Source organism: Macrobrachium nipponense, chromosome 6, assembly GCF_015104395.2.
Source record: "Macrobrachium nipponense isolate FS-2020 chromosome 6, ASM1510439v2, whole genome shotgun sequence".
NCBI lineage: Eukaryota > Metazoa > Arthropoda > Malacostraca > Decapoda > Palaemonidae > Macrobrachium > Macrobrachium nipponense.
Window position 1 is genome coordinate 56,156,856 of NC_061108.1, and position 27,826 is coordinate 56,184,681.

The 27,826-nt window shown below is 48.8% G+C and overlaps 1 protein-coding gene across 1 annotated transcript in view; it reads left to right on the plus strand.

Moving 5' to 3' along the window:
- Positions 1-286: 286 nt before the first annotated feature.
- LOC135216266 (signal recognition particle receptor subunit alpha-like) overlaps positions 287-27,826 on the plus strand; it is a gene marked incomplete in the record, with an annotated part of 156,351 nt that continues 128,811 nt past the window's right edge. The window contains 3 exon segments of the mRNA XM_064251431.1: positions 287-530; positions 21,889-22,089; positions 22,252-22,438. Of these exon segments, the coding sequence (XP_064107501.1) occupies positions 405-530; positions 21,889-22,089; positions 22,252-22,438 (514 nt within the window).

Consider the following 27,826-nt stretch of genomic DNA (forward strand, 5'->3'; position numbering starts at 1 on the left):
CTGTTATATTATAGTTACATTACAATTAATCTATTTTTCCGCTAGACGAGAGTAGAAGCATTACTAATCGTAATAATGTAAACTGTAACAATGTACAGAAAATTAATACGTAAAATTAGGAGCCCTCAGAATAGGGAAAAAATCGCACTTTCTCACTCTTAGTATTTTGAAAATTAATCTATTGCGAAATGTACATATACTTTTAATTGTGTGTTATTTGGCATGATTTCCCAGTTAGATGTCATGTTGCTATTTTTCCTCCACAATTAATGTTATCAGTTAGTATACTTAACTTGTCCTACGCAGGCCAGGATGTCGGCTGTCGCACAGAAGAAAAAGTGAAGATCGTGTCAAAACAAATACAAGTAGTGTGCTGTATATGAGTAGAAGTTTGGTTGTTCAATATGTTGGACTTTTTCGCTGTCATTACCAAAGGAGGCTTGGTTCTATGGTATTTTCAAGATGCAGCACAACAGCTCAAAACGTCTATAGACGCCATCAATGCATTAATTAGGAATGTTGTGTTACAGGTTAGTGTTGTGTCTTGGTCTAGAGCACTAGAAAGACTTCCAGGTTACCCAGCCTGTAGCTAGGCCTAATTGTCGGGTCTATTTCAGATGCTTCTCTCGTGTTTTATGTAGCAGTTCAATCAGTAGCTACCTATTGTTTGTGCAAACCTAACGTTTTTGTATTCTGCCTATTCTAGCCTAAGTTACAGACTAGGTAGCTTACCTAGTCTGGGGTAGTAGGCTATTGTGACTACCTACCTAGCCGAGGCTAGTTGGGAACTACTTAAGTACCTACTTAGGTACCTAAGTAGGTATATTACTATTCCGCAGCGGCCTAGACTATGGCAGTTGCTGTTTTTCTATGCAGTTTTACCTCCTGATCAAGAATTTTAAGTAATATTTATTCGGACGACTGTAATTAAGCCCCCAGGGGCTTAATTACGGCGAAATACATTGGACGCCCCAATCCCTAGTGGATGTCGTACTATCAGCAGTTACTTTCTTTGCAGTCCGTGCGTAACTACCTATTCTTTAGAATTAGGGTAAACAACAGCGTGGACTGGCCAACTTACCAACTTCCGCGGTTAGGCCACACTACAAAAAAGTACTTTTAACACGTCCTGACACCGGAGATGGTCATCAGTCATGAGTAGTAGTGGGTGGTGATAACAGGAGCTCAATATCTCTGCTCTCATTTCGAAGTAAGTATTTTCTCCAAAGTTAGAAATGAAGGCCATATTTTAAGATTTAAACAGATGGTAATGAAAAGGGTGGCCAACGCAGTGCCCACAACCCCAAAACACTTTTGAAGTTTTTACTTACAACTCTAAATATATAGAAGATTGTCGCCATCTCGATGATTGCAGAGTCGCCTGTGTCAACAAACTTCCCATTTCCTGTGCTAAATCCGCACACCACTTGTATACATAGACGCTGTGGCACTTTCATCACAACAACCGAAACCCTGACCTCTAACCAGCCCTTACCTATTCGTACTTATTCAAGGGGACTACGATAACCTTTGCGGCGTTTTGCGCTCTTCAATTGTTTATCAGTGTTTTCAATTGGTATGTGTTTACCCTCCAAACTGGGTATAAGACTTACACTAAACCGGGGAAATAGGTAAGTGAAATTAGTGTATCTATCTGTAGTACCTATATATCCATATTACAGCAATTTGATCATTGCATTACTATGACAACTAGAATTCATGGAAACAGTTTGTAAATGCATCGGTGTATGTGTGATGGTCCACTAGATTGGCAATGATGAGTCATTTTTCCTCGCATCATCTACTCGTAAATATACATCCAAAATATTTGTAATTTTGGGGGGTTAATTTGGTTGCAAAAAAGGGATAATAGACATGAATTAGATAAACATTTTGAAGTAAAGTTAAACCAAATAATGAGTAAAGTAAACAATTAAGTGAATAAAGCTTTGCACCTCATAATCAGTGTTATCGTCTGCTGCTCGTAACTGTGTTTTTGCGGAGTGAGTACTTAGGAACCAGGAACAGCAACGTGGTTCAAGTGCAATTTGGAGTGAATTAAGACCAAAATGTGTATAATTACAATCAAATAAGCACTGTGGAGTTTCAGTTGTGATGGCAGTAAGGATAAAACCACCGATTACAAGGTAAAAATGAATTCAGTTCAAACCATGACCCTGAGAATAAAAAGTTTCATACTTTCACTAATATAGGCAACAAAATGTTGTTTTATTGTGCTGATTACAACTGCAATCTTGAGTAAAATGAATAAACGTTACATATATACGCAAACATTGTTCAATTGAGTGCTGGGAAGGCTGGGAAAGATGGTGGATTGTCTGTGGTTAGACCGGCCAGCCACACGATTACTACCATATTGGATTTCAAAACTGCCTTGAAAACATATTTGTTCCGATACGTAATACAAACCATCGGTCCTTTAACAATAGGAAGTAGCTAGCGGCAGCTGGAACGGTCGTAAGCTTCGAACAAGGGGAGAACGTAGTTAACTGCTTGTCCGATCGTCGCGCGCCGCGCGACTGGGAGGTAAACAAATCACTTTTGCTTTCGGCCGTGTGTGGGAAGGACGTGTTCGCCATCGCTCTGCCCGCTTGTCGTTTGCTTCATCTTTGAGTATTTGTTTTCTCTTTCTGTATATCAGGAGTGATTGTAAGTACTTTTTTCTCTATTCAATTGATGTGCAATGAGTGAATTAGAGGAGATTGAGATTTCACCGCGCCCTCCAGTCGCCCCGTAGAGTGTTGTCCCGGGCTGGAGGGACGTAAATGTGGGGGTTCAGGTCTTTTGTGGAGGTGGACCCCCACGAGGTTTGTTCTCGTTGTCGAGGGCGAGATGCTCTCGCAACGAGCCATGTATGGTTTGTATGAATTGGTCCGCCGAGGCGCAGTGGGTGCTGTACGAGGGCAGGAAGAGACTTAGGCCGGCCAAAAGAAGTCATCGGAAAGTCAGGGACTCCTTTGGTGACGGACACTTCGTCCTCTTTCCTGCCTCCCGGCCAGCCCCCACGGTTTGCGCCTTCCCCTGCGGGGGGGGTAGCGGAGTCCTTTTCCTCTCTCGATCCGTCGAGTGTGGAGGAGGGCGCCCGCTACCCGGACGTACAGTTGTATTCATTCGGGTCTTCTGTCCGCTCTGGGGGGGGTATTTCGCCCCCCAGGCGCGGGAAGCCCCTCCTATTAACCCGACTGTTGCTTCCGCAGGTGTGCCAGCAGCGAAGGACGACTTGGGACAGGTGTGGGAGTCGCTGGGGACTGCAGGGAATGCCCAGCATCCAGGGGTTGCTACAGCGGTTGGCGGGGTCGGCCGTGGTCACTCATGGTGCGGTGACCACCACGACGACCACATTAACTACCCCTGCGTATGAGATGCCACCATCATCTTGTATATACGCCTCACATAATGTCGGTGACACCCACGGTGGCAGTACAAAAACCAATTGCCGCCGTTCCAAAGAGGACGATGCCACCACCACCTGGATTTTTTCCTTTGCCGACCCCGGACTTCCGCTGCCCCAAGAGTACCCCCCTGGACCTGCCGCCAGTGCCACGGATGACGATGACTGTCGACAGGACGCCTGGGCTCTCCCGTAGTACCTGCCGTGCCTGCCGTACCTGTGGCCGCTCCAGCGACTCTTTCCCTTTCAGGTACACATTACCTTTCAGTGGTTCCTGCTGTTCCTGCTGTTCCAGGACCTCGCTTCCTGCCGTTCCCGCTGCTGGTGTTGCTTGCTAACAGTCTCAGGTCCTTCCGGACAGGTGCAGTCGGGCCCTGTTGCTTCGGCAACTGCCCCGGCTCCCTCCTGGATGGAAGACCTGGACGTCTGTCCTGCGGAGCCTGGCGAAGAAGAAGGAGGAAGAGGAAGAAGGTCGTCATCGTCTTCATCGTCTTCTTCGTCGTCTGCTGCCTCTCCTTCCCCTTCGACTTCTAAGGCCAAACAGCCGAAGAAGAAGAAGGTTGCCTCCTCCCCCCCTAAGAAGACTCCTTCGGGATCTTCTAAGGGCCCGGCTCGCTCAGGCGAGCTGGGGAGCTCTTCTGCTGGTCCTCCTGTTCCTTCTTCGGGTGGCGGGGCCCGTCGCTTCTTCTGCAAAGAAGAAGTCGACGGGGACCAGAGGTGCATCAGCCTCGGCTGGTGCGTCCTCACCTGGTGCTAGTGGTTCTGCCGCTAAACCAGGTTCCGTCTCGGCTGCTTTTCTCGTTCGCGAGAAGCACCGAGTGGACGCTCTTCTAAAGAGACCGTCCAGCCAAAGTTTCGACGACCGAGCTCGCTCGCCGTCAAGACAGCGGCACGGAGCAGAAGACTGGCGAGGAGTCGTGCACACGACTCTCGCCAGGCCAGTGGACGCTCTCGCAGCGACCCAACGGCCTGCGGTCGGGCTGACGTGACGGTCACTGACCGGCCACGGGTTGAGGCGAGGAAGGAGTCCCCACGGCCGCCGGTACCAGCCACGGCTGGTACCAGCGGTTTTGACGCGCCGAGAGGACGCTGGCCGGTCTCGACGCGAAAGGGAGCCTAGCAGGTCACCCGTCCGCCGCTCCCGATGGGACCGGGCGGAGACGGTGACCAGCGGCAGCTCGCCTGACGCTAGAGAGCGGTCTCGACGTTCTCAGCCGAGCCAATCGCCCCAGGCGAGCGGCGACGCTAGGCCTACTGCTAGACCGTCACGCGGGTTGACGATCGGCAGCAGCCCTCTACGCACGCTGGTCCTGCCAGCGAGCGTGGGGGGAGCGTCAGGTCTGCCTCTCCTATACCTTCAACCTCCTCGGGCTATACCGGGAGGAGCGAGGTCGGTACCAAGGAGCGATCACGAGAGGTGCGCCGCTCGTGACCCGGCTATGACGCCGTAACGGCCTCCAAGAGGCACGGTCTTAGGACCAGACCAGGACGTACGCGCAAGTAGTTGGAGGCGACCGTCAGGGGTCTGTCGCTGTTCCTCCTTCTGAAGGAGGAGATATCGAGGGATATGCTCTTGTTGGAGGGACTGGACGGTCCTACTCCACAAGACGCTGTGACGCCCGAGATACAGAGGAACTTCGCGGAAGTCATTAAGCTGATGCGTCTGCATAATGGCCTCGCGGAAGGATCGCCGCTACCACCATCGGAGCCCACGTCCCGGCTCGAGTCATTTTGGGGTCCCAAGAGGGAGCCCAAAATGATGATGGGGTTGCCACGATCAGAGCTTGCGGACTCAGTCCTGGATCAGGTGGAGAATCTCGTCTCAGGACGGGAGGACTCGCTAAAATCCGGACGGTCCTCTAAGCTGCTTCCTCCTCCTCTACAGCGGCAGAGGCGTTTCTACGTGCCATCAGAAGACCCGATACTGCCGAAACAGGTTAACACCCGGAGTTAGCGAGGCTGACTCCAGGTTGTGTCCTGCAACAGCTCCTGTCGGAGAACCTATGGTTCTCGCAGCAGGAGGCACTTGCCCTGGAAATCTAACCGCTATGGCAGCATTCCAGGCAGTTTCCTGGTTGGATTTGTGGTCCCTCACAATATCCAAGGTAGCGGCCGGCTCCGGGGAGTTCTGCTCTCGAAGACGACGCTTCTTTTAGGAGACTGTGCCAGTCTGGAGGAAGAGCAATCTCTTACCTCGCCCATCAGACTTGCTAACCTGTGGGCCAACTTGGTTCTTCGGCGTAGGGACGCAGTCCTTACCCGAGTGGACCAAGGGGGCTGGGGCGTGAGGCGGCACTCGGGCTAAGAAATGGACCTCTTAGGAGTTCCCCAGCTCTCTTTCCTGGAGAGATGGTGGACGCTGCGGCGGTGGAACGGCGGTCGCACTGACGAGAGTGACCGCTTAGTTCACCAGGCAGTCTCGAAGGTTTCTGGGCAACCTCGAGTAACTGCGGCCAAACCAAAGAGCTTGGCTAGCGCTTCCACGGCGGCGAAGACGGTTGCACCGTCAAACCCGTGTGAAGACTCCAGTTGTTTCGACCTTCTGCGAGCGGAAGGCCGCAAAACCAGCCCTCCTCCCAGCCCTCCTTTCCCCGAGGAGGTGTTGGGAAGAAGTCGAAACGAGGAGGGAAACGCTAGGGACGGCGTTCCCCCTCACCTGCTGCCGAAGTGGGGTGCCTGGCGAGCCATTGGGGCGACTTGCAGCGCTACGGCGCCGAGAACTGGATAGTAGACGTCCTTCGGGAGGGATATCTACTACCCTTCGGAGTCTCGGCCCCCCCTCATCTCCAAAACCGGTCCATCTACAGACCTATGTCCGGGGATCAGCAAAGGACAACGCTCCTTCGACAGGAGATCAAGACCATGCTGGCGAAACGAGCCCCCCCCCCTTGTAGAAATCGTGGAGGACCAGTCACCAGGCTTCTACAGCCGCCTCTTCCTAGTGGAGAAGGCATCGGGGGGCTGGCGCCCGGTGATAGACCTCTCTCCCCTGAACCGCTTGCGTTCGCACGACGCGGTTCACGATGGAGTCGGCACGCTCAGTGCTCGACTCGATCAGGGGGAACGATTTCATGCTTTCGGTGGACCTGAAGGACGCGTATTTTCAAATACCCATCCATCAGTCCTCCAGAAAGTACCTCCGCTTCATCTTCGACGGGACGGTGTACCAATTCAGGGCACTTTGTTTTCGGTCTCTCAACCGCCCCACAGGTGTTCACGCGAGTGTTCACTCTGGTGTCGGCTTGGGCCCATTCGAACGGGATACGTCTTCTGAGGTATCTCGACGATTGGCTGGTCCTGGCGAGCTCCCGCTCGCAGTTGCTACAGGACAGAGATCGACTCCTCAAGTTTTTTTGTCGCGATCTGGGGATCGTGATACACTACGAGAAGTCCGATCTCGAACCCAAGCAGAAGATGAAAGTACCTGGGTATGCTGATAGATACGGTAGCAGGGCAAGTCTTTTCCCGCAGACTTGCGTATCAGCAAATTCAGGGAGGCAGCCCGCCGGTTCCTGTCGCGGCAGGAACAGGCAGCACAGCGATGGCAAGTCGTGATCGGCCATCTGTCGTCACTCGAGAAGTTAGTCCCTCACGGGCGTCTTCACCTGCGGTCTCTCCAGTGGAGGCTAAGGGAGAGTTGGTCTCAGGCCAAGGATCCTCTTACCACTTTCCCGTGGCTATCACGGACAAGGTGAGGCAGGACCTAGCCTGGTGGCTCGACGACAAGAACCTCTTAAGAGGAGTGCCCATACGCACTCCCCCCCCGGAGATGCTTCTGTTCTCAGACGCATCGACCGAGGGATGGGGCGCACACCTGGAGGAGTTGCTGACTGCAGGTGTGTGGGACCATCACGAGAAGCACCTTCACATCAATGTCCTGGAACTCAAGGCGGCGTTCAACGCTCTCCAAGAGTTTCGGGACCGCTTGGTGGGACACTCAGTGGTGTTGATGTGCGACAACACCACAGTAGTGGCATATGTCAACAAGCAGGGGGGGCTAGTGTCTCTTCCGCTCCATCAGTTGACGGTGCAGGTGCACGAGTGGGCCACGGCTCACTCGATAGAGCTGTCAGCACGCTACATTCCCAGGCAAGAGGAATGTAGTAGCGGACAAGCTCAGCCGTCGGGATCAGGTGATAGGGACCGAATGGTCTCTACACCAAGATGTGGCGGAAAGGCTCTTCCAACCTGTGGGGGCGACCGGTCGTAGACCTGTTCGCCACCCGGCACAACAGGAAGATCCAGGTGTTCTTCTCGGCCGTGCCGGACCCATGGGCAGCTGCAGAGGACGCTCTCCAACACCCCCTGGGACAACCTCTTCGCTTACGCCTTTCCTCCCTTCTGTCTGATTCGGAAAGTGATCAGTCGAGCGCTGGTCACTCCCAATCTCAGAATGATCCTGGTGGCTCCCAAACGGCCTCAAGCCGTTTGGTATCCGGACCTGTTGGCTCTTCTTGCAGACGCACCGAGAGAGCTACCCAACTGGCAACCTTCTAGCCCAGCCACACGTAGAAACGGTACACCACCGCGCAGTCCAGTCCCTCAACTTTCACGGCTGGCTGTTATCCACCATCTCTTGCGAACGAGAGGCTTTTCTCGTAGCGCAGCAACAGAAGATGGCTGACACGTCAGACAGTCCTCTGCAGCTGTGGTACCAGGGGAAGTGGGCCGTCTTCTGTGGTTGGTGTCGTAGACAGGGTTTGTCTCCTCTCAGAGCCACTCTTCAGCAGGTAGCGGATTTCCTCGTGTTTCTTCGCCGAGAGAAGCTCCTCTCAGTACCCACAGTTAAGGGATATAGAGCCGCTCTGGCTCTCGTCCTAAAACTGAGGGGACTGGACATCACGAATTCGTTCGAGATATCCTTGCTAATGAGGAGCTTCGAAAGGTCTTGCCCACCCAGGGAACTCAGGGCCCCCACCCCTGCGTGGGGACGTGACTTCTCGTCCTTTAGGAGTCTGACTCGCAGCACCGTTCGAGCCACTCCGAGAGTCGTCAGACAGGGATCTGACCCTCAAGACCCTCTTCTTGCTGGCCCTGGCATCGGCGAAGAGAGTAGGGGAACTACATGGCCTTTCTTATGATGTAAACATACCAGAGGCTGGGATCTGTGACGCTCAGATTTCGTCCCGAAACTTCGTAGCTAAGACTCAGAATCCGTCGATCCCTGACGACAGGTTCGTAGTCTTTCACGATCCCTCCCTGCTGGACTTTACAGATAACGATGCGGATGAGATGCTGCTTTGTCCTGTGAGGGCGCTACGGCGCTATCTGAAGAGAACTCGACATCTCAGGCCTGAGTGTCGACGCCTCTTCGTTAGCACTGGGGTCACCAAGAAAGAAGTCTCCAAGAACACGCTTCTTTCTGGCTACGTGAGTTGATCAGGAGAGCGTACGAACCCCCGCTGATGGTAGCGACGACATCCGTACGCTCCGTCCGAGAGCCACGAAGTCAGAGGTATCGGACCCTCCTTAGCGTTGTCGTAAAGAACTTCTCCGTGGCGCAGGTCCTGAAGGCAGGTGTCTGGGCCAACCAGACCACCTTCCACGTCCTTCTACCTTCGGGATATTGCCCACAAGTCCTTGGATACTTTTTCCTTGGGACCTGTGGTGGCTGCTCAACACGTTGTGTAAGCTTACAGCACCCGAGCAGGCAGAAACAGCATCGATTCCTGGTATGACTGGGAGAATGAATGCGTGAATGAGAGAGTGACTGGCTTCTCTTCACCATCTTTTTCTACCTCTACCTGTGGGCAGAGGGACTAACGGTCGTACCTTGCTGGATAGGAGTCCGATGCAGGTAAGCTATTCAACAGAGCTCCATCCTATCTCTTTAACTAGAGATAGGAGTAAAATATCCACCACTTTCTCCAACAAGGGGGAGAAAGTGGAGGCCAACATGAGACAAACCCATTACTTTACATTTGCTCATGTAAGGAAAAAACAAAAGTTCTTACAATGCTGGTACGAAGAGATACGCTTTTGCCTCTCTCTTAGTACTCGGCCCCCCAGAGGTTCTGCCATTGATCCTCCCCGCGGTGCACACCCCGATCAATCGGACAGAGGCTTGGATCCCCTCCCTCGCTCTTACGACCAGGGAGGCATTCCAGGGATGGACGAACACCAGTCTGTTCATCAAAAGACTCAGATTCCACCCACCAAGAAGTGAGTCTTCCTATTGTTAAAGGACCGATGGTTTGTATTACGTATCGGAACAAATGACAATTTGTCGAAAATTGCATTTTTCCTAAACTATAACAAAACCTGAGGAGTCCTTTAACATAAAGTCCTCCTCATGCCACCCCTCACTCTGCGTATTTTGCATGGGGCACCAAAAGCAAAAGTGATTTGTTTACCTCCCAGTCGCGCGGCGCGCGACGAATCGGGACAAGCAGTTAACTACCGTTCTCCCCTTGTTCGAAGCTTACGACCGTTCCAGCTGCCGCCTAGCTACTTCCTATTGTTTAAAGGACCTCAGGTTTGATATAGTTAGGAAAAAAAAAAATGCAATTTTCGACAAATTGTCATTTTACGAAGAGCTCACATGCTTATTTTAGTTTGTATGGGGCTTTCATATTTCACATTATGTTGACGAAACTTTAATCTTTTGAATGGTATGCTTACAGTTGTAATTGTATACTTGTTTCACCAATTAAATATCGACTGAATAAGGCCTGGCCAGCACGATGATGGTGGATCATCCGCGGTTGTTTACCCTACCTTTTTTTTTGTTTTTGATGGTGGAAGAAACACTAGCTAGGTAGGATACCTCGGCTAGGAGGGTGATAGGTTAGTAGTGGAGCACCTGTTTTTACCTTCGAAGTTGATTTTACCTACAATTTTAGTGCTTTGACGAAGGAGAAGGGTAATTTATAGGAAAGGGCTGCATGAGCTTATAAAAAAGTAGTTGCCTAGAGTTATAGAGAATAGTATAGCATAGTGTATAGAATTCTTAGATACTAGCCTAGTCATTATGTGAGGAAAGGCATAGCCTATTATAGGCTGTCCTAAAATACATCACTTTAACATGTAAAAACTTGCCAAAAAAAATAAGTTGAGAGAGTTCTGACTCTTATTGAGTCAACTACTGACTGACATCTGTATCTGTGCACGCATACTATGACTAAAAACGAATAGTTAACTGAAAAATTGACAAGTGCAGTAGGCTACATATGCCTATATACAGGATAAATCTTACTTCTATGATCTATTCTCACTCAATGAATTTGGAAAATTTTCACTCGCACAACTATTTTGTTCTTCGTCATCATTGCAGTAGCTTCTGTAAGTGTTCCTGCGGAAAACTTATCTGAAAACTTGCCTGTTTGATGTGAAAGCTGAGTAATAATTTAAGGTGACTGGGTGATTTCTGTTTTCTTTTTAGTAATTTTATTTGAAAATCATTGTTTTATGTAATTCTGTGTAGAATTGATATTAACAAAATCTTACTCTGCTATGATAAATCGTATTTCATTCAAGGAAGCCATAGAAAAAGGTGTAATTTTAAAGTTTATGTATTTAAGAACACTAGGTTTCACAGATCCAAGCGAGGAAATAACCACTAAGTTAGGTTGGGTAAGTGTTTTAGGTTAGGATAGTGCTCCATAATATTTAAAATAAAATGACCCTTTTCTGGACTGCTTTTCATGTTTGAATTTTTGGCTGGCATTTTGTCATATCAGGCTTTTGTTTATCATTTCTCAGGAACATTCTTGACTTGCCTCTTTTAAATCCAATATTTTTAACAACATTTTAAGTGATATTTTACTCATTCCCCAGCTTTTCATCATCTTTGTCTCCCCCACCCAAAACTCTGTTCCCACCTGTGGTCCCCCAAGATTGTTGGTGGTTGTAAGGGTTTTCCTCACTTATTTAATGATACTGAAGCATAAATAAAGTGTTGTTTTAGCATTTTAAGCTGTTTCACATACAGAAACTGGTGTGCCCTTTGCTATAGCATTACCAGAAGTTGTCTGTTGTCGGCCAACTTTTATTTACCTCATATCTCTGCCCAACAATGAGGGAGACGTTGGGAATTCGGGGTTTTTGGGGGGGGGGGGGGGAGAGAAGACAACGCAAACAAAGCAGCCATGTTTATGTTAGCGGCTGAGGGAATTGAAGGTACTAGTTAGAAATGGGGGGAGGGGGGTGTTAGGTAGAGATTTGTTGGTGGGAATAATGGTTGACCAACAAAGAACACTATTTCCTTATATCAAAAGCACTAAAACTGTAGGAAAAAACCAATTTCCAAGGTAAAAGCAGGTGTGAAGCAATTACTCAGAAACACCACTGATGGTTTATGGGTGCCGTAACTTGTTTCAAGGCAACACTCATGACAAACCATTACTCATTTATGATAGATAAAATTTGCCACACTACACCAAATGTAATGTAATACATACCACAATCACCATGGGTAACGTTTAGATAGACTGCAAATCACAAAAGCACTTACCTTACTAACTGAACACAGGATTCTCCATTTGTTATCTTATACCAGGAAGGTAAAAACACAATTTTCTCTATAGAAATTCTGCAATAACAGAATTTCTATAGAAATTCTGTTGTCAACGATCTTCGACGTCTTCTGTTTTTTAAATTTACCTCTGTACTTGTCGTAACGTATTCTTCATTTGGACTGAAGATGAACCCAGGGAGTGGTTCGAAAGCTTTCTGTAAAGTCTTCAAAATTATACACAGACTTTTTACACTTTGTATTATTGTGGACCCTTTAGAACACATCTTAGATTAGTACTCTTAAGTATATACGCCCCATAAAATGCTTATAACTATGATTCACTCATTTTAAAATATTAATTTGTTCCCACACAACATACAAACCCTCAGTTCTTTACACTAGGAATTACTTAAGGCGAAGCCTGAACACGGCTGCTGAAATCGTTTAAACATACGGTTCGGTAGTTAACTACCAGTCCAGTCATTGGGAGTCTCTCCAGATCAGATGTAGACATTCCAGTTTTGTTTTCGGCCATCATAGTGGATGGACGTGTGCATCACTGCTCTCTGCCTGACTGTTGTTTATAGCTGATATCTTTTCAATCCCATGAGATTTTTCTTTGTTTGTTCCGGATACTATAGTATATGTGTGTGTGTTGTTTTGTGTGTGTGTTTGTGTAATATTAACCATGCAAACCCAAGAATCACAATCACTAAAGAGTTCTGGTGTAGGGTTAGAAGTGCTGCAAAATCCTCATTCCTTTGATGTTGATCCTCATGCCCTCTCTTCATCTTGCCGAGGGTATGAGTGTAATCTTGAAGATCGTTGTTTGGAGTGTTGTAATTAGTCTGTGGCGAAGGGGGTTAAGTTTGCTGGGAGAGAAGGTATTTTAGGATGACTAAATCTGTGGTCAGGTGTTAACATGCCCCCACCACCCCTGTGGTAGCTAACCTTTCATCTTCCTACCTCTCTCCTAGCAGTTGTCCAGTGCTCACTGCCTCTCCTTCGGGGGAAAGTCTCTGCTTCTGCTTCTTCTCCCGACGAGTCAGGGGAGGGGGTGGCTGTGGACTAGGGCAACTCTCCTCTGGGAGTCTCCCCTGCTCCGAAGGTATGCCTTCGTAGTGAGGGGGGGACTGCCCTAACTAACCCAACTGTTTCTTCTGCAGGTGAGGAGTCAGGTCTGGACCAGGTGTGGGCTTTGCTGGGACTGGGGGTGCCGCTGTCTGTACATGCTTTGCTGGCACACTTAAATAGTACTAGTGCCAGCATTGCAGTGACCCATGCTTTAGTCACCACCAGTACCCCACGGTAACTCAGCCTAATTATTACAAGCTGTCCCACCTGGTTTGGATGCATCCATCTGACCAATGTGTCCCCTACCATGGTGATGGGGACCAGAGCTCATTTGCCAACCTGTCATTTCCCAGCGCTCATGACTACAGTGCTGCCACCTCCTGGTTTTGGGTTGGCACCTCTGCCTGTACCAATGGTTCCTACTCTACCTCTGCCACCACCAGGCACCCCTGGTGGTGGCAGAGGTGATCCCGCCTACTGTTCATGCTGCTGTGCCTGCTCCTATCCCTGGACCTGCTGAGTCATCTGCTGCCCTTTGGGGACCCTGACTTCTCTCCTGCTGATGTTGACGAAGAAGAGGTCTAGAAAAGTGTCATCGACTTCATAAAGTTTTGTAGACATAACAACTACATTATGGTTATTTTCTCAGCAGTCTTTAATGATTGCTAAATTATCTTTGCATCATTTACCAAGGACAGTGTGTACTACACGTAGAAATATGAATTTGTTCCGATACGTAATACAAACCCTCGGTCCTTTAACAATAGGAAGTAGCTAGCGGCAGCTGGAACGGTCGTAAGCTTCGAACAAGGGGAGAACGGTAGTTAACTGCTTGTCCGATCGTCGCGCGCCGCGCGACTGGGAGGTAAACAAATCACTTTTGCTTTCGGCCGTGTGTGGGAAGGACGTGCTCGTCATCGCTCTGCCCGCTTTGTCGTTTGCTTTGAGTTTGAGTATTTGCCCTCTCTTTCTGTATAAATCAGAGTGATTGTAAGTACTTTTGCATTTCTTTTGTTGATCATTGCAATGAGTGAAGAAGAAATGGAGATATCACCACGCCCCCCGGTCGCCCGTAGAGTGTGTCCCGGGCTGGAGGGGCGTAGATGTGGGGGATTTAGATCGTTTGTCGATGTAGATCCTCACGAGGTTTGTACTCGTTGTCGGGGGCGAGAGTGCTCCCGCAACGAGCCCTGTGTAATATGTATGAATTGGTCCGAGGCGCAGTGGGTGCTGTACGAGGGCAGGAAGAGACTTAGGCCGCCCAAGAAGTCATCGGAAAGTCCAGTGACTCCTTTGGTAACGGACACTTCGTCCTCTTTCCTGCCCCCCGGCCAGCCCCCATGTTTCGCGCCTTCCCCTGCGGGGGGGGTAGCGGAGTCCTTCTCCTCTCTCGATCCGTCGAGTGTGGATGAGGGCGCCCGCTACCCGGACGTCCAGTTGTACTCGGGGTCTTCCGTCCGCTCTGGGGGGGTTCTTCTCCCCCAGGCGTGAGGAAACCCCTCTAACTAACCCGACTGTTGCTTCCGCAGGTGTGCCATCAGCGAAGGACGACCTGGACAGGTGTGGGAGGTCGCTGGGACTGCAGGGAGTGCCGAGCATACAGGGGTTGATTCAGCGGTTGGCGGGGTCGGCAGTGGTCACTCATGGTGCGGTGACCACTACAACAACAACAATCTCGACACCAGCATATGAGATGCCACCGCATCTGGTGTATACACCACATATCATGTCGGTGACACCCACGGCTGCGATCCAAAAACCCATTCCTGCCGTGCCAAAGAGGACGGTGCCACCACCACCTGGATTCTTTGTATTGCCGACCCCGGACTTCCGCTGCCCAAAGAGTACCCCCCTGGACCTGCCGCCAGTGCCGAGGATGACGGTAGCTGCCGACAGGACGCCTGGCTCTCCTGTGGTACCTGCCGTACCTGCCGTACCTGTTGCCGTCCCAGCCGCTCATTCCTTTTCAGATCAGGGGCCTGCTGCTCATTCACTTTCAGATGTTCCTGCCGTTCCTGCTGTTCCCGGACCTGTTCCTGTTGTTCCTGCTGTTGGTGGTGCTGTCACAGTCTCAGGTCTTTCCGGACAGGTGCAGTCGGGCCCTGTTGCTTCGGCAATGCCCCGGCTTCCTCCTGGATGGAAGACCTGACGTCTGTCCTGCGGAGCCTGGCGAAGAAGAAGAGGAGAGGAAGAAAGGTGTCGTCGTCGTCTTCGTCTTTCGTTTCTTCCCCGTCGTCTGCTGCCTCTCCTTCCCCTTCGACTTCTAAGGCTAAACAGCCGAAGAAGAAGAAGGTTGCCTCCTCCCCCCCTAAGAAGACTCCTTCGGGATCTTCTAACCCGGGCGGCTCGCTCAGGCGAGCTGGGGGAGCTCTTCTGCTGGTCCTCCTGTTCCTTCAGGAACGGGGCCCATCGCTTCTTCTGCAAAGAAGAAGTCGACGGGGACCAGAGGTTGCAACCAGCCTCAGCTGGTGCGTCCTCACCTGGTGCTAGCGGTTCTGCCGCTAAACCAGGTTCCGTCTCGGCCGCTTCTCGTTCGCGAGAAGCACCGAGTGGACGCTCTTCCAAAGAAGACCGTCCAGCCAAAGTTTTGACGCCCGAGCTCGCTCGCCGTCAAGACGGCGGCGCGGAGCAGAAGACTGGCGAGAGTCGTGCACACGACTCTCGCCAGGCCAGTGGACGCTCTCGCAGCGATCAACTGGCTGCTCGGGCTGACGTGACGGTCGCTGACCGGCCACGGGTTGAGGCGAGGAAGGAGTCCCCCCGGCCGCCGGTACCAGCCACGGCTGGTACCAGCGGCTTGACGCGCCGAGAGGACGCTGGCCGGTCTCGACGCGACAGAGAGCCTAGCAGGTCACCCGTCCGCCGCTCCCGATGGGACCGGGCGGAGACGGTGACCAGCGGCAGCTCGCCTGACGCTAGAGATCGGTCTCGACGTTCTCAGCCGAGCCAATCGCCCCAGGCGAGCGGCAAGGCTAGGCCTGCTGCTCGACCGTCACCAGCGGGTTGACGATCAGCAGCAGCCCTCCACGCACGCTGGTCCTGCCAGCGAGCGAGGGGGGAGCGTCAGGTCTGCCCTCTCCCATACCTTCAACCTCCCTCGGCTATACCGGAGGAGCGAGGTTACCGAGGAGCGATCACGAGAGGTGCGCCGCTGTGACCCAGCTATGACGCCGTACGGCTTAGGCACGGTTTTAGGACCGACCAGAACGTACGCGCAAGTAGTTGGAGGCGACCGTCAGGGGGTCTGTCGCTGTTCCTCCTTCTGAAGGAGGAGTATCGCGGGATATGCTCTTGCTGGTAGGGACTGGACGGTCCTACTCCACAAGACGCTGTAACTCCCGAGATACAGAGGAACTTTGCGGAGGTCATTAAGATGATGCGTTCTTTTGCATAATGACCTCGCGGAAGGACGCCGCTACAACGGCAGAGCCCACGTCCCGGCTCGAATCATTTTGGGGTCCCAAGAGGGAACCCAAAATGATGGTGGGGATTACCGCGATCTGAGCTTGCAGACTCGGTCCTGGATCAGGTGAGAATCTCGTCTCAGGACGGGAGGACTCGCTAAAGTCCGGACGGTCTTCTAAGCTGCTTCCTCCTCCTCTACAGCGGCAGAGGCGATTCTACGTGCCTTCGGAAGACCCGATACTGCCGAAACAGGTTAACCCGGAGTTAGCGAGGCTGACTCCAGGTGTGTCCCTGGCAGCAGCTCCTGTCGGAGAACCTATGGTTCTCGCAGCAGGAGGCACTTGCCTGGAATCTAACCGCTATGGCAGCATTCCAGCAGTTTCCTGGTTGGATTTGTGGTCCCTCACAATATCCAAAGTAGCGGCCGGCTCTGGGAGCTCTGCCTCTCGAAGACGACGCTTCTTTTTTGGAGGAGACTGTGCCATTCTGGAGGAAGAGCAATCTCTTACCTCGCCCATCAGACTGCTAACCTGTGGGCCAACTTGTTCTTCGACGTAGGGACGCAGTCCTTACCCGAGGTGACCAAGGGGGCCGGGCGTGAGGCGGCACTCGGGCTTCGAAATGGACCTCTTAGGAGTTCCCCACCCCAGCTCTCTTCCCTGGAGAGATGGTGGACGCTGCGGTGGAAAGGCGGCCGCACTGACGAGAGTGACCGCTTAGTTCACCAGGCAGTCTCGAAGGTTACTGGGCAATCTCGAGCGACTGCGGCCAAACCAAAGAGCTTGGCTAGCGCTTCCACGGCGGCGAAGACGGTTGCACCGTCCAAACCCCGTGTGAAGACTCCTGTAGTTTCAACTTCTGCTAGAGGAGGCCGCAACCAGCCCTCCTCCCAGCCCTCCTTTCCCCGAGGAGGTGCTGGAAAGAAGTCGAAACGAGGTGGGAAACGCTAGGGACGGCGTTTCCCCCTCACCTGCTGCCGGAAGTGGGGGGTGCCTGGCGAGCCATTGGGCGACTTGGCAGCGCTACGGCGCCGAGAACTGGATAGTAGACGTCCTTCGGAGGGATATCTACTACCCTTCGAGTCTCGGCCCCCCCATCATCTCCAATCCGGTCCACCTACAGACCTATGTCCGGGGATCAGCAAAGGACAACGCTCTTCGACAGGAGATCAGACATGCTGGCGAAACGAGCTGTAGAAATCGTGGAGGCACAGTCACCAGGGCTTTTACAGCCGCCTCTTCCTAGTGGAGAAGGCATCGGGGGGCCTGGCGTCCGGTGATAGACCTCTCTCCCCTGAACCGCTTCGTTCGCACGACGCGGTTCACGATGGAGTCGGCACGCTCGGTGCCTCGACTCGATCAGGGGGAACGATTTCATGCTTTCAGTGGACTTGAAGGACGCGTATTTTCAAATACCCATCCATCAGTCCTCCAGAAAGTACCTCCGCTTCATCTTCGACGGGACGGTGTACCAATTCAGGACACTTTGTTTCGGTCTCTCAACCGCCCCACAGGTGTTCACGCGAGTGTTCACTCTGGTGTCGGCTTGGGCCCATTCGAACGGGATACGTCTTCTGAGGTATCTCGACGATTGGCTAGTCCTGGCGAGCTCCCGCTCGCAGTTGCTACAGGACAGAGATCGACTCCTTAAGTTTTGTCGCGATCTGGGGATCGTGATAAACTACGAGAAGTCCGATCTCGAACCCAAGCAGAAGATGAAGTACCTGGGTATGCTGATAGACACGGTAGCAGGGCAAGTCTTTCCCGCAGACTTGCGTATCAGCAAATTCAGGGAGGCAGCCGGCCGGTTCCTGTCTCGGCAGGAAACAGGCAGCACAGCAATGGCAAGTCGTGATCGGCCATCTGTCGTCACTCGAGAAGTTAGTCCCTCACGGGCGTCTTCACCTGCGGTCTCTCCAGTGGAGGCTAAGGGAGAGTTGGTCTCAGGCCAAGGATCCTCCTTACTTTCCCGTGGCTATCACGGACAAGGTGAGGCAGGACCTAGCCTGGTGGCTCGACCGAACCAAAAAAAAGAACCTCTTTAAGAGGAGTGCCCATACGCACTCCCCCCCCGGAGATGCTTCTGTTCTCAGACGCATCGACCGAGGGATGGGGCGCACACCTGGAGGAGTTGCTGACTGCAGGTGTGTGGGAACCATCACGAAAAGCACCTTCACATCAATGTCCTGGAACTCAAGGCGGCGTTCTACGCTCTCCAAGAGTTTCAGGACCGCTTGGTGGGACACTCAGTGGTGTTGATGTGCGACAACACCACAGTAGTGGCATATGTCAACAAGCAGGGGGGGCTAGTGTCTCTTCCGCTCCATCAGTTGACGGTGCAGGTGCACGAGTGGGCCACGGCTCACTCGATAGAGCTGTCAGCACGCTACATTCCAGGCAAGAGGAATGTAGTAGCAAAGGGACAAGAGTCTCAGTCCCGTCGGGATCAGGTGAAGTAGGGACCGAATGGTCTCTACACCAAGACGTGGCGGAAAGGCTCTTCCAACAAATGTGGGGGCGACCGGTCGTAGACCTGTTCGCCACCCGGCACAACAGAAAACTTCAGGTTTTCGTCAGCTGTGCCGGACCCATGGGCAGCTGCAGAGGACGCTCTCCAAACACCCCTGGGACAACCTCTTCGTTTACGCCTTATTCCTCCCTTCTGTCTGATCGGAAAGTGATCAGTCGAGCGCTGGTCACTCCCAATCTCAGAATGATCCTGGTGGCTCCCAAACCGGCCGCAAGCCGTTTGGTATCCGGACCTGCTGGCTCTTCTTGCGGACGCACCGAGAGAGCTACCCACTTGGCACAAACCTTCTAGCCCAGCCACACGTAGAACGGTACCACCAAGCAGTCCAGTCCCCTTCAACTTCAAGGCTGGCTGTTAACCACCATCTCTTGCGAACGAGCTGCTTTTTCTCGTAGCGCAGCAAACAGAGATGGCTGGACACGTCCGACCAGTCCTCTGCAAGCTGTGTACCAGGGGAAGTGGGCCGTCTTCTGTGGTTGGTGTCGTAGACAGGGTTTGTCTCCTCTCAGAGCCCCCCAACTCTTTCCCAGCAGGTGGTATGGGATTTCCTCGTGTTTCTTCGCCGAGAGAAGCTCCTCTCAGTACCCACAGTTAAGGGATATAGAGCCGCCCTGGCTCTCGTCCTAAAACTGAGGGGACTGGACATCTCGAATTCGTTCGAGATCTCCTTGCTAATGAGGAGCTTCGAAAGGTCTTGCCCACCCAGGGAACTCAGGCCCCCTGCGTGGGATGTGACTCTCGTACTTAGGAGTTTGACTCGAAGACCCTTCGAGCCACTCCGAGAGTCGTCAGACAGGGATCTGACTCTCAAGACCCTCTTCTTGCTGGCCCTGGCATCGGCGAAGAGAGTAGGGGAACTACATGGCCTTTCTTTTTTGATTGTTAAACATACCAGAGGCTGGGGATCTGTGACGCTCGATTTCGTCCCGAACTTCGTAGCTAAGACTCAGAATCCGTCGATCCCTGACGACAGGTTCGAGTCTTTCACGATCCCCTCCCTTCTGGACTTCACCGATAACGATGCGGATGAGATGCTGCTTTGTCCTGTGAGGGTGGGCGCTACGGCGCTATCTGAAGAGAACTCGACATCTCAGGCCTGAGTGTCGAGCCTCTTCGTTAGCACTGGGGTTACCAAGAAAGAAGTCTCCAAGAACACGCTTTCTTTCTGGCTGCGTGAGGTGATCAGGAGAGCGTACGAGGCTGATGGTAGCGACGACATCCGTACGCTCCGACCGAGAGCCCACGAAGTCAGAGGTATCGGACCCTCCTTAGCGTTCCGTAAGAACTTCTCCGTGGCGCAGGTCCTGAAGGCAGGTGTCTGGGCCAACCAGACCACCTTCACGTCCTTCTACCTTCGGGATATTGCCCACAAGTCCTTGGATACTTTTTCCTTGGGACCTGTGGTGGCTGCTCAACACGTGTAAGCTTACCCAGCACCCGAGCAGGCAGAACAGCATCGATTCCTGGTATGACTGGGAGAATGAATGCGCGAATGAGAGAGTGACTGGCTTCTCTTCACCCATCTTTCTCTACCTCTACCTGTGGGCAGAGGGATACGGTCGTTACCTTGCTGGAAGGGAGTCAGATGCAGGTAAGCTATTCAACAGAGCTCCATCCTATCTTTTAACTGGAGATAGGAGTGTATCCACCACTTTCTCCAACAAGGGGGAGAAAGTGGATGCCTACATGAGACAAACCCATTACTTTACATTTGCTCATGTAAAGGAAAAAGTTCTTACAATGCTGGTACAAAGAGATACGCTTGCCTCTCTACTTAGTACTCGGCCCAGAGGCCAAGAGGTATCGACCATTGATCCTGCGGTGCACACCCCGATCAATCGGACAGAGGCTTGGATCCCTCCCTCGCTCTTACGACCAGGGAGGCATTCCAGGGATGGACGAACACCAGTCTGTTCATCAAAAGACTCAGATTCCTCCCACCAAGAAGTGAGTCTTCCTATTGTTAAAGGACCGAGGGTTTGTATTACGTATCGGAACAAATGACAATTTGTCGAAAATTGCATTTTTCCTAACTATACAAACCTGAGGTCCTTTACATATAGTCCCTCCTCATGCCACCCCTCACTCTGCGTATTTTGCATGGGCCAAAAGCAAAAGTGATTTGTTTACCGCCGCGCGACGATCGGACAAGCAGTTAACTACCGTTCTCCCCTTGTTCGAAGCTTACGACCGTTCCAGCTGCCGCTAGCTACTTCCTATTGTTAAAGGACCTCAGGTTTGTATAGTTAGGAAAAATGCAATTTTCGACAAATTGTCATTTTAATTCTGTTGCAGTTTGTATACATTTGAGCGATATAGTTGACCAATTTGTCGATGTCATGTGCCTCTTTTTCCACCATAAGTTTACAGTCCTCTTTACTTTAGAGGCAGATCTAATTATCGTTCTTTATTCATGGGTTAAACTAACACAATACGTATGGTAAAATAATTGTCATCTCAAAGCTGTTATCCCATAAAAGATAGGCATATAATATATAATACGTATTAATAATAGTCTGATACCTATCAGCCAATATTCACTAGTGTGTACTGTTGGTTGGTTGGGATAAGTGAAACAAAAATCAGTAGATTATACTTGTTTACCTATTGCATGGGTTCATTAACAACCAGATCAGAGAGTGTCTGTCCAGAATTTTTTTGTCTGCCCTCAGATACTAAAAACTACTGAGGCTAGAGGGCTGCAAATTGATACATATATGGATCATCCACCCTCCAATCATCAAACATACCAAATTGTAGCCTCCTTCAGAATTCCCAGACGAAGTCTGTTTCCTTTCTTTTTTGCTCTGTGAAGCATACCTCATCTTCAAACATGTTTCCTTTCCCAACATCTGAAAAAATTATACTCCCCATTTAAGAAAAGCTACAGTTTGTATCCTTAAGAAAAATACAAATTACATTTAAAATTTATTATAAGTTTGTAAGTACTATTGCAGCTGTTGTTTATGATAGTTGTTTTTGAATTTTTACATGAAATATATGTCCTCTACAGGAAAGAGGAGGAGGGTCTGGGATGTACAGTCATGGCAGCCTGGCTATCAAAGAACAGTTAGATAATGAATTTGACTTGCTGTTTGTTGCTGTTTACCAGAAGATATTACAGCTGTCGTATGTGGACAAATTTTTATCAGATATCCAGCGTGAGTTTCGAGAGCGATACAGAGATGAATTGCGAAATGGTTTATATTATCAGGTACAGTCCAGTTATTTGAATGAGTTTTATACTATAAAATTATGAGTATAGAATATACACTATTGCTTGTTATTAGCTGTTACTATGCACAAATGATAAAAATATTGAAAAAGACTCAATTTTTATAATAAGTTTTTTTATGAGACTGGTCTTTGTTGGCAGAGTTTTGATTTCTCTAGTGAATATGAGAGAATTCTTCGGCAAGCAGAGGACACGTCAAGAATGGTCAAATTAGAAGTAAAGAAACCTCGAACCTTTGAACAGTCATTAAAATCTAAGAAAACTGTTTCTTCCATGATTGAAAAAAGAGGTGGAGATCAGCCAAAAAAAACTCCAAAGAAAAAGGAAGGTGAGTGTACTTCTCATTTATTATTTATTTTTCCAGAAAAGACAAATTATGACTGCCAAGATAGAGATAAAACTCATTTTTATTGAAGGTAAAGATAGTTATAGTTTAAAGAACGGTGAGTAGCACAAGTGACTTGTAGAGAGATGTTTTGTGTAAGTTTACGAAGATGCTACGGGGGTTTTAAATTATTTTTAGTGAATCTTACCTACTGTTGAAGTTAGTTAACCCTTTAACGCCGATTGGACGTATTAATCGTCGATATAAATTGTCTGTTGGGTGCTGATTGGATGTATGGTACGTCAATATAAAAAAGTTTTTAAAAATTTGCGGAAAAATAGTTATAGGCCTACTAGGCGAAAACTTTTGAATCACGCGCCTTGGGGGATGCTGGGAGCTCACAGATCAAGGCACTGTTTTCTTTACAATCGTTACGCAGGCAGGCAAGCGCGAATTTCTTTTTTATCGCACTAAAAAGTATCAGCGACGCATCTCAGAAATTATATCGTCACTTTGACATAATTTTTGCACCTATTTAAATTAGCCGTTAAATGGAGTATTATACGTATATGAAAATGTGCGTAATTTCATGTAGAATACAACAAACAACAACTCATGGTTGTAGCTTTTATCAGTTTTGAAATATTTTCATATAAATAACGATAAGTGCCAAAATTTCAACCCTCGGTCAACTTTGACTGCTGAAATGGTCGAAAAACACAATTGTAACCTAAAACACTTATATTCTAGTAATATTCATTCATTTACCTTCATTTTGCAACAAATTGGAAGTCTATAGCGCAATATTTTGATTTATGGTGAATTTATGAAAAAACTTTTTCCTTACGTCCGCGCAGTAACTCCTCCGAAAAAATCATAAATTTTTTCGTCCAATTATCGTAATGTTTGCACCATTTTAAATTAGCCATTACATAAAGTTGTTTAAATGGAAATGTGCGCAATTTCATGTAAAATACAACTAAAAACAACCCATGGTTGTAGCTTTTATCAGTTTTGAAATATTTTCATATAAATAACGATAAGTGCCAAAATATCAACCTTCTGTCAACTTTAACTCGATCAAAATGGTCAAAAAAACAATTTTAAGCTAAAACTCTTATATTCTAGTAATATTCAATCATTTACCTTTATTTTGCAACAAATTGGAAAAATCTAGCACAATATTTTGATTTATGGTGAATTTATAAAAAAAAAAAAAATTTTCCTTACGTCCGCATGGTAACTCTTCCGAAAAAAATCAGAAATTTTTTCGTCCAATTGTCGTAATTTTTGCACCATTTTAAATTAGCCGTTACATAGAGTTTTACATATGAAAATGTGCGCAATTTCATGTTGAATACAACAAAAAACAACCCTTGGTTGTAGCTTTTATCAGTTTTGAAATATTTTCATATAAATAACGATAAGTGCCAAAATTTCAACCTTTGGTCAACTTTGACTCAACCGAAATGGTCGAAAAACGCAATTGTAAGCTAAAACTATTACATTCTAGTAATAGTTAATCATTTACTTTTATTTTTCCACAAATTGGAAGTCTCTTGACACAATATTACGATTTATGGTAAATTTATGAAATAAACTTTTTCCTTACGTTCGCGCAGTAACTCTTCCGAAAAAATCATAAATTTTTTCATCTGATTGTCGTAATGTTTGCACCATTTTAAATTAGCTGTTACATAAAGTTTTACATATGAAAATGTGCGCAATTTCATGTAGAATACATATAAAAACAACCTATGGTTGTAGATTTTATCATTTGTTCATGAAACTTACCTGTCAGATATATATATAGCTGTATTTTCTGAAGTCCGACAGAATTTTAAAAACTTCCGACACACGCAGTGGTCGGCCAGGTGGTTAGTACCCATTTCCCCGCCGCTGGGAGGCGGTATCAGGAACCATCCCATTTTCCCCTATTCATAATTTTTTCTGTCGCCGGTGCTGGAAACACCTGTTTCCAGTACCTCCGTCTTAGAATTTGGAAACTTCATTGCCGCTAAGTATCCTAATTGTCTTTTAATTTATTTACTTGGATTTGTTGTCTGCAAAGATAGGGTGTGGCTACCGAAAGCTTCGGTAGATCTGCACTTGGTATGCACGAGGGGTATGAGTCTTGCTTCTTTGTTGAGATTTGTCATGTAAGGAGTGTGAGACTTTGTCTAATTCCGTAAGGAAGACGTATGATTCGTATGTACGCAATTAATCAGTAAACATGTCTAATTCCGTAAGGAAAACGTATGATTCGTATGTACGCAATTAATCAGTAAACAATAGTCAGGGTAGTGAACCTGCTAACCTTCCTGTAGACTTTTTTTTTGCCTAACCCTGTAGTATGGCCTACGGGTTATGAATATGTCTGCGAGAGGTGATCGCTCTCCTTCATTGTTGTGAAGAGTGCTACTTCTGTTATTGTTTCTCATAACCCTGTAATGTTGCCTTCGGGCCCTAAACAGTGTCTGTAGAGGTTATTGCCCTTTCTCTAATACTCTTTCGATTCGTATCTTAGAATCGAAGTGCTTGCTTTAGAGAGCAATAGCGAAGTGGCTAAGTGCAGTGACAGTGCCCCTTGTGTAGTGGAGGGTGCGTCAGATCGGCTTATTTCGCCTCTAGGCCGGGACCTCTGCTTGACTCCAGGACCCGGGGAGAGAGCATGTCGAAAGCCGAGGAGGGTTACGAGGAACCCCCACCGATCTGGCGTGCCTTCGGCAGTTTCTGATGAAAATCCCCAGACTGCCTAAGTGCGTGCACGTGCACGAATCCTGAAGGATTGCTTCTCGTCCTCCGAAGCGTCCTCCCCGCGCAGGGGTGGAGTTTTCGGAAGGACTCGCGCCCTCTAAATAGAAGCTTTATAGAAGAGACGCTTCACGTCCTCCTCTCTCTCGTTATGCGTTCCAGTGAGAAGTAAGAAGGAAGCGAACGTCGCCTGATCACGTGTACGTCTTTCCACCGAGAAATATGAAATAGAAGTCTTAGTAGCCAGGACGCTTTTTGAGAGCGGGCGTACGAGCTTTGTTACTGTGAGAATAAGAAGGCGTTCCCTCGCCAGTCGCCCCTCGTATTCTCACACGATCAACCCTTCTCCGGGAGACTGTTTTCGTTGCAGTCGGATTTCTCGTCCGAGATGTATCTCGCTTGTTTTGACGCCTGCAGGAGCGTGACGCTTTTCTGCACGCTTCTTTTGACGCTCGGCTTGGAACGGGACGTTCGGATGGACGCCAGGCGCGCGCACCAGTGGACGCCGAGCGCACGCCAGTGGATACCGAGCGCACTCCGCGCGCGCCAGTGGACGCCGAGCGTGCTCGCTGCTCGCCAGTGGACGCCGAGCGCGCACGCCAGGTGTGTCGCCTGGCTGAACGTTTCTGTTGAACTCTTCAAGCTCTTGTTACGATTTGGGCCTCAAGAATTTTTACCTCTACCTTCGGTGATACCTTATACCTCACATGCAAGAATGTGAAGTAAGCAGTGCTTCGGAGGAAGCTTAAAGTGAACAGACAACTTAGTCTTCGAAACCCAGCAAGACTCGGTTTCGTGAATTCAAGAGGTCTCTGTCAATATTATATTGCTTTTTCGCAAAGGTGGATGGAGTTAAGGAAAGCTCTAGGGAAGATCTCTTTTCTCTACCGCAGTCAAGACTTTGCGATAAGGCAGTTACGGGTTAGGTAAAGGCTCGATGTCCTGCCACGTCAGGACTCTCGGCAATGTTCAGTAGGATTCTTGCAAAGGTACTCATCAAAAGGACGCTCTTCAGGAAAGCGCAAGATAGGACTTCTTTTGCCATACTGCCAATAAATTTTAAGCTTTAGCAGGCTTTAGTTGTGATACGGGAGAGGAAGCTGGTTGGAGAATTTGTTTCTTCCTCTTCCCAGGATAATTTTTGCAAGCTTTTTAGCCCATCTGAAAGGGTTTTTCAGATGATAGGTTTTGTAGTTTCTAGTCGGGACTACGCTGCCGAATTGAACATCGTCGTTCTACCTGCCGTAAGCCTAGTCTCTTAACAGGATTCTTGCCCCTTCCTCGTTTCCCGTTTTGACGGGAATCGGAAAAATAAAATGCTCGACTTCCTGGATTACGTTTTGTCAATTCAGTGACTTTTCCCCCATTGACAATATACTATCGTTTTGTCAAGTAAGTGGGTATCCCCTCATTGACAAAATATCTCTTTGTCCCGTAAATGGGTTAGTTCTCATTGACAAACATCTCATTAACTTGATATTGCGTAAGCGAATAAGCTCTTCTTATTGCAAGATTCGGAAGAGCTCTCATTCGTCATTCGCAGACTCGTACAAGAAATAGACTTGTAGACTACGTCAATGAACGCTTATGTCCAAATAACATAAGAAGCTTGAGCTGACTGCTTCGATTCTCTTAAGTTTTGTTCATGAAACTTGCCTGTCAGATATGTATGTAGCTGTATTTCCGAATTCAGCTATATATATATATATATCTGCCAGGTAAGTATGAAACAAACTTTATATGTATCATAACAATATCATTTTGCCTTGCGTTATTTTGTATTTCTGGTTGGTTCAAGTCATATACGCTTGCTGTAGTTACCTCTTCGGATGGCAACCGAGAGGTCTATTGTCTATTTTAAGGACATTAATCGTTACTCCCTGCAGCCTTCCAGGAGTTTCCGATTTATCTTTTACCGTTGTATGGTAGTGTTCTGACGACACAACGCATCAATTATAATATTTAGCGTTTTCTGTTTCGCTTAAATATACCAGCTTGAGAGTCTATCTGCTCAAAAAAATAACGGACCTATTTCTTCGTAGAAAGGGTAAGCTAAGGCAAACCCAGACATAAGTTTTTAAGAGATGACATTCGTAAGCTGCTGGCTGCTGCTGTCACCCGCTGTGTCTGTCCTCCAGTCCAACCGAGCCACCAGTAACAGATCGTGCGCTGTCATGCGCGGTAGGTTACGTCCTCTCTCTCTTGCGGGATTGACTGACTAACCGTATCTCTCTGGTCTGGTGGTTACGTCTCTGCCTGCGGGATTGACTGACTAAACTGTATCTCTGTCCTACAATCACGGTACTTTACCATAAGATTGAAGGGATTTGTTTTCTTACGTGAATGAATAAACTTTGTTTGCATTCGTTTTTGTCCTTACTATGTTCAACAGAGTTATCTCTATCCTCCTTTCGGTGCTCGTTACCAGCACGGTTATAGAACTACGAGTCTACCGCAACATTGCACTTTTGATATGCTCTCCTGCTTAAGGCACAAAACGCAGCCTTATTAGGGAAGTAAGCATAACTCGGGGAGGGAATGGATGAGCTTGCTGGGGGACCAATTTTCCTTCCTGAAGAAGTTTGTTTCCCCGCAATAGACTGCAATTAAGATCACAGTTTTTTTGTTCCTACGGGA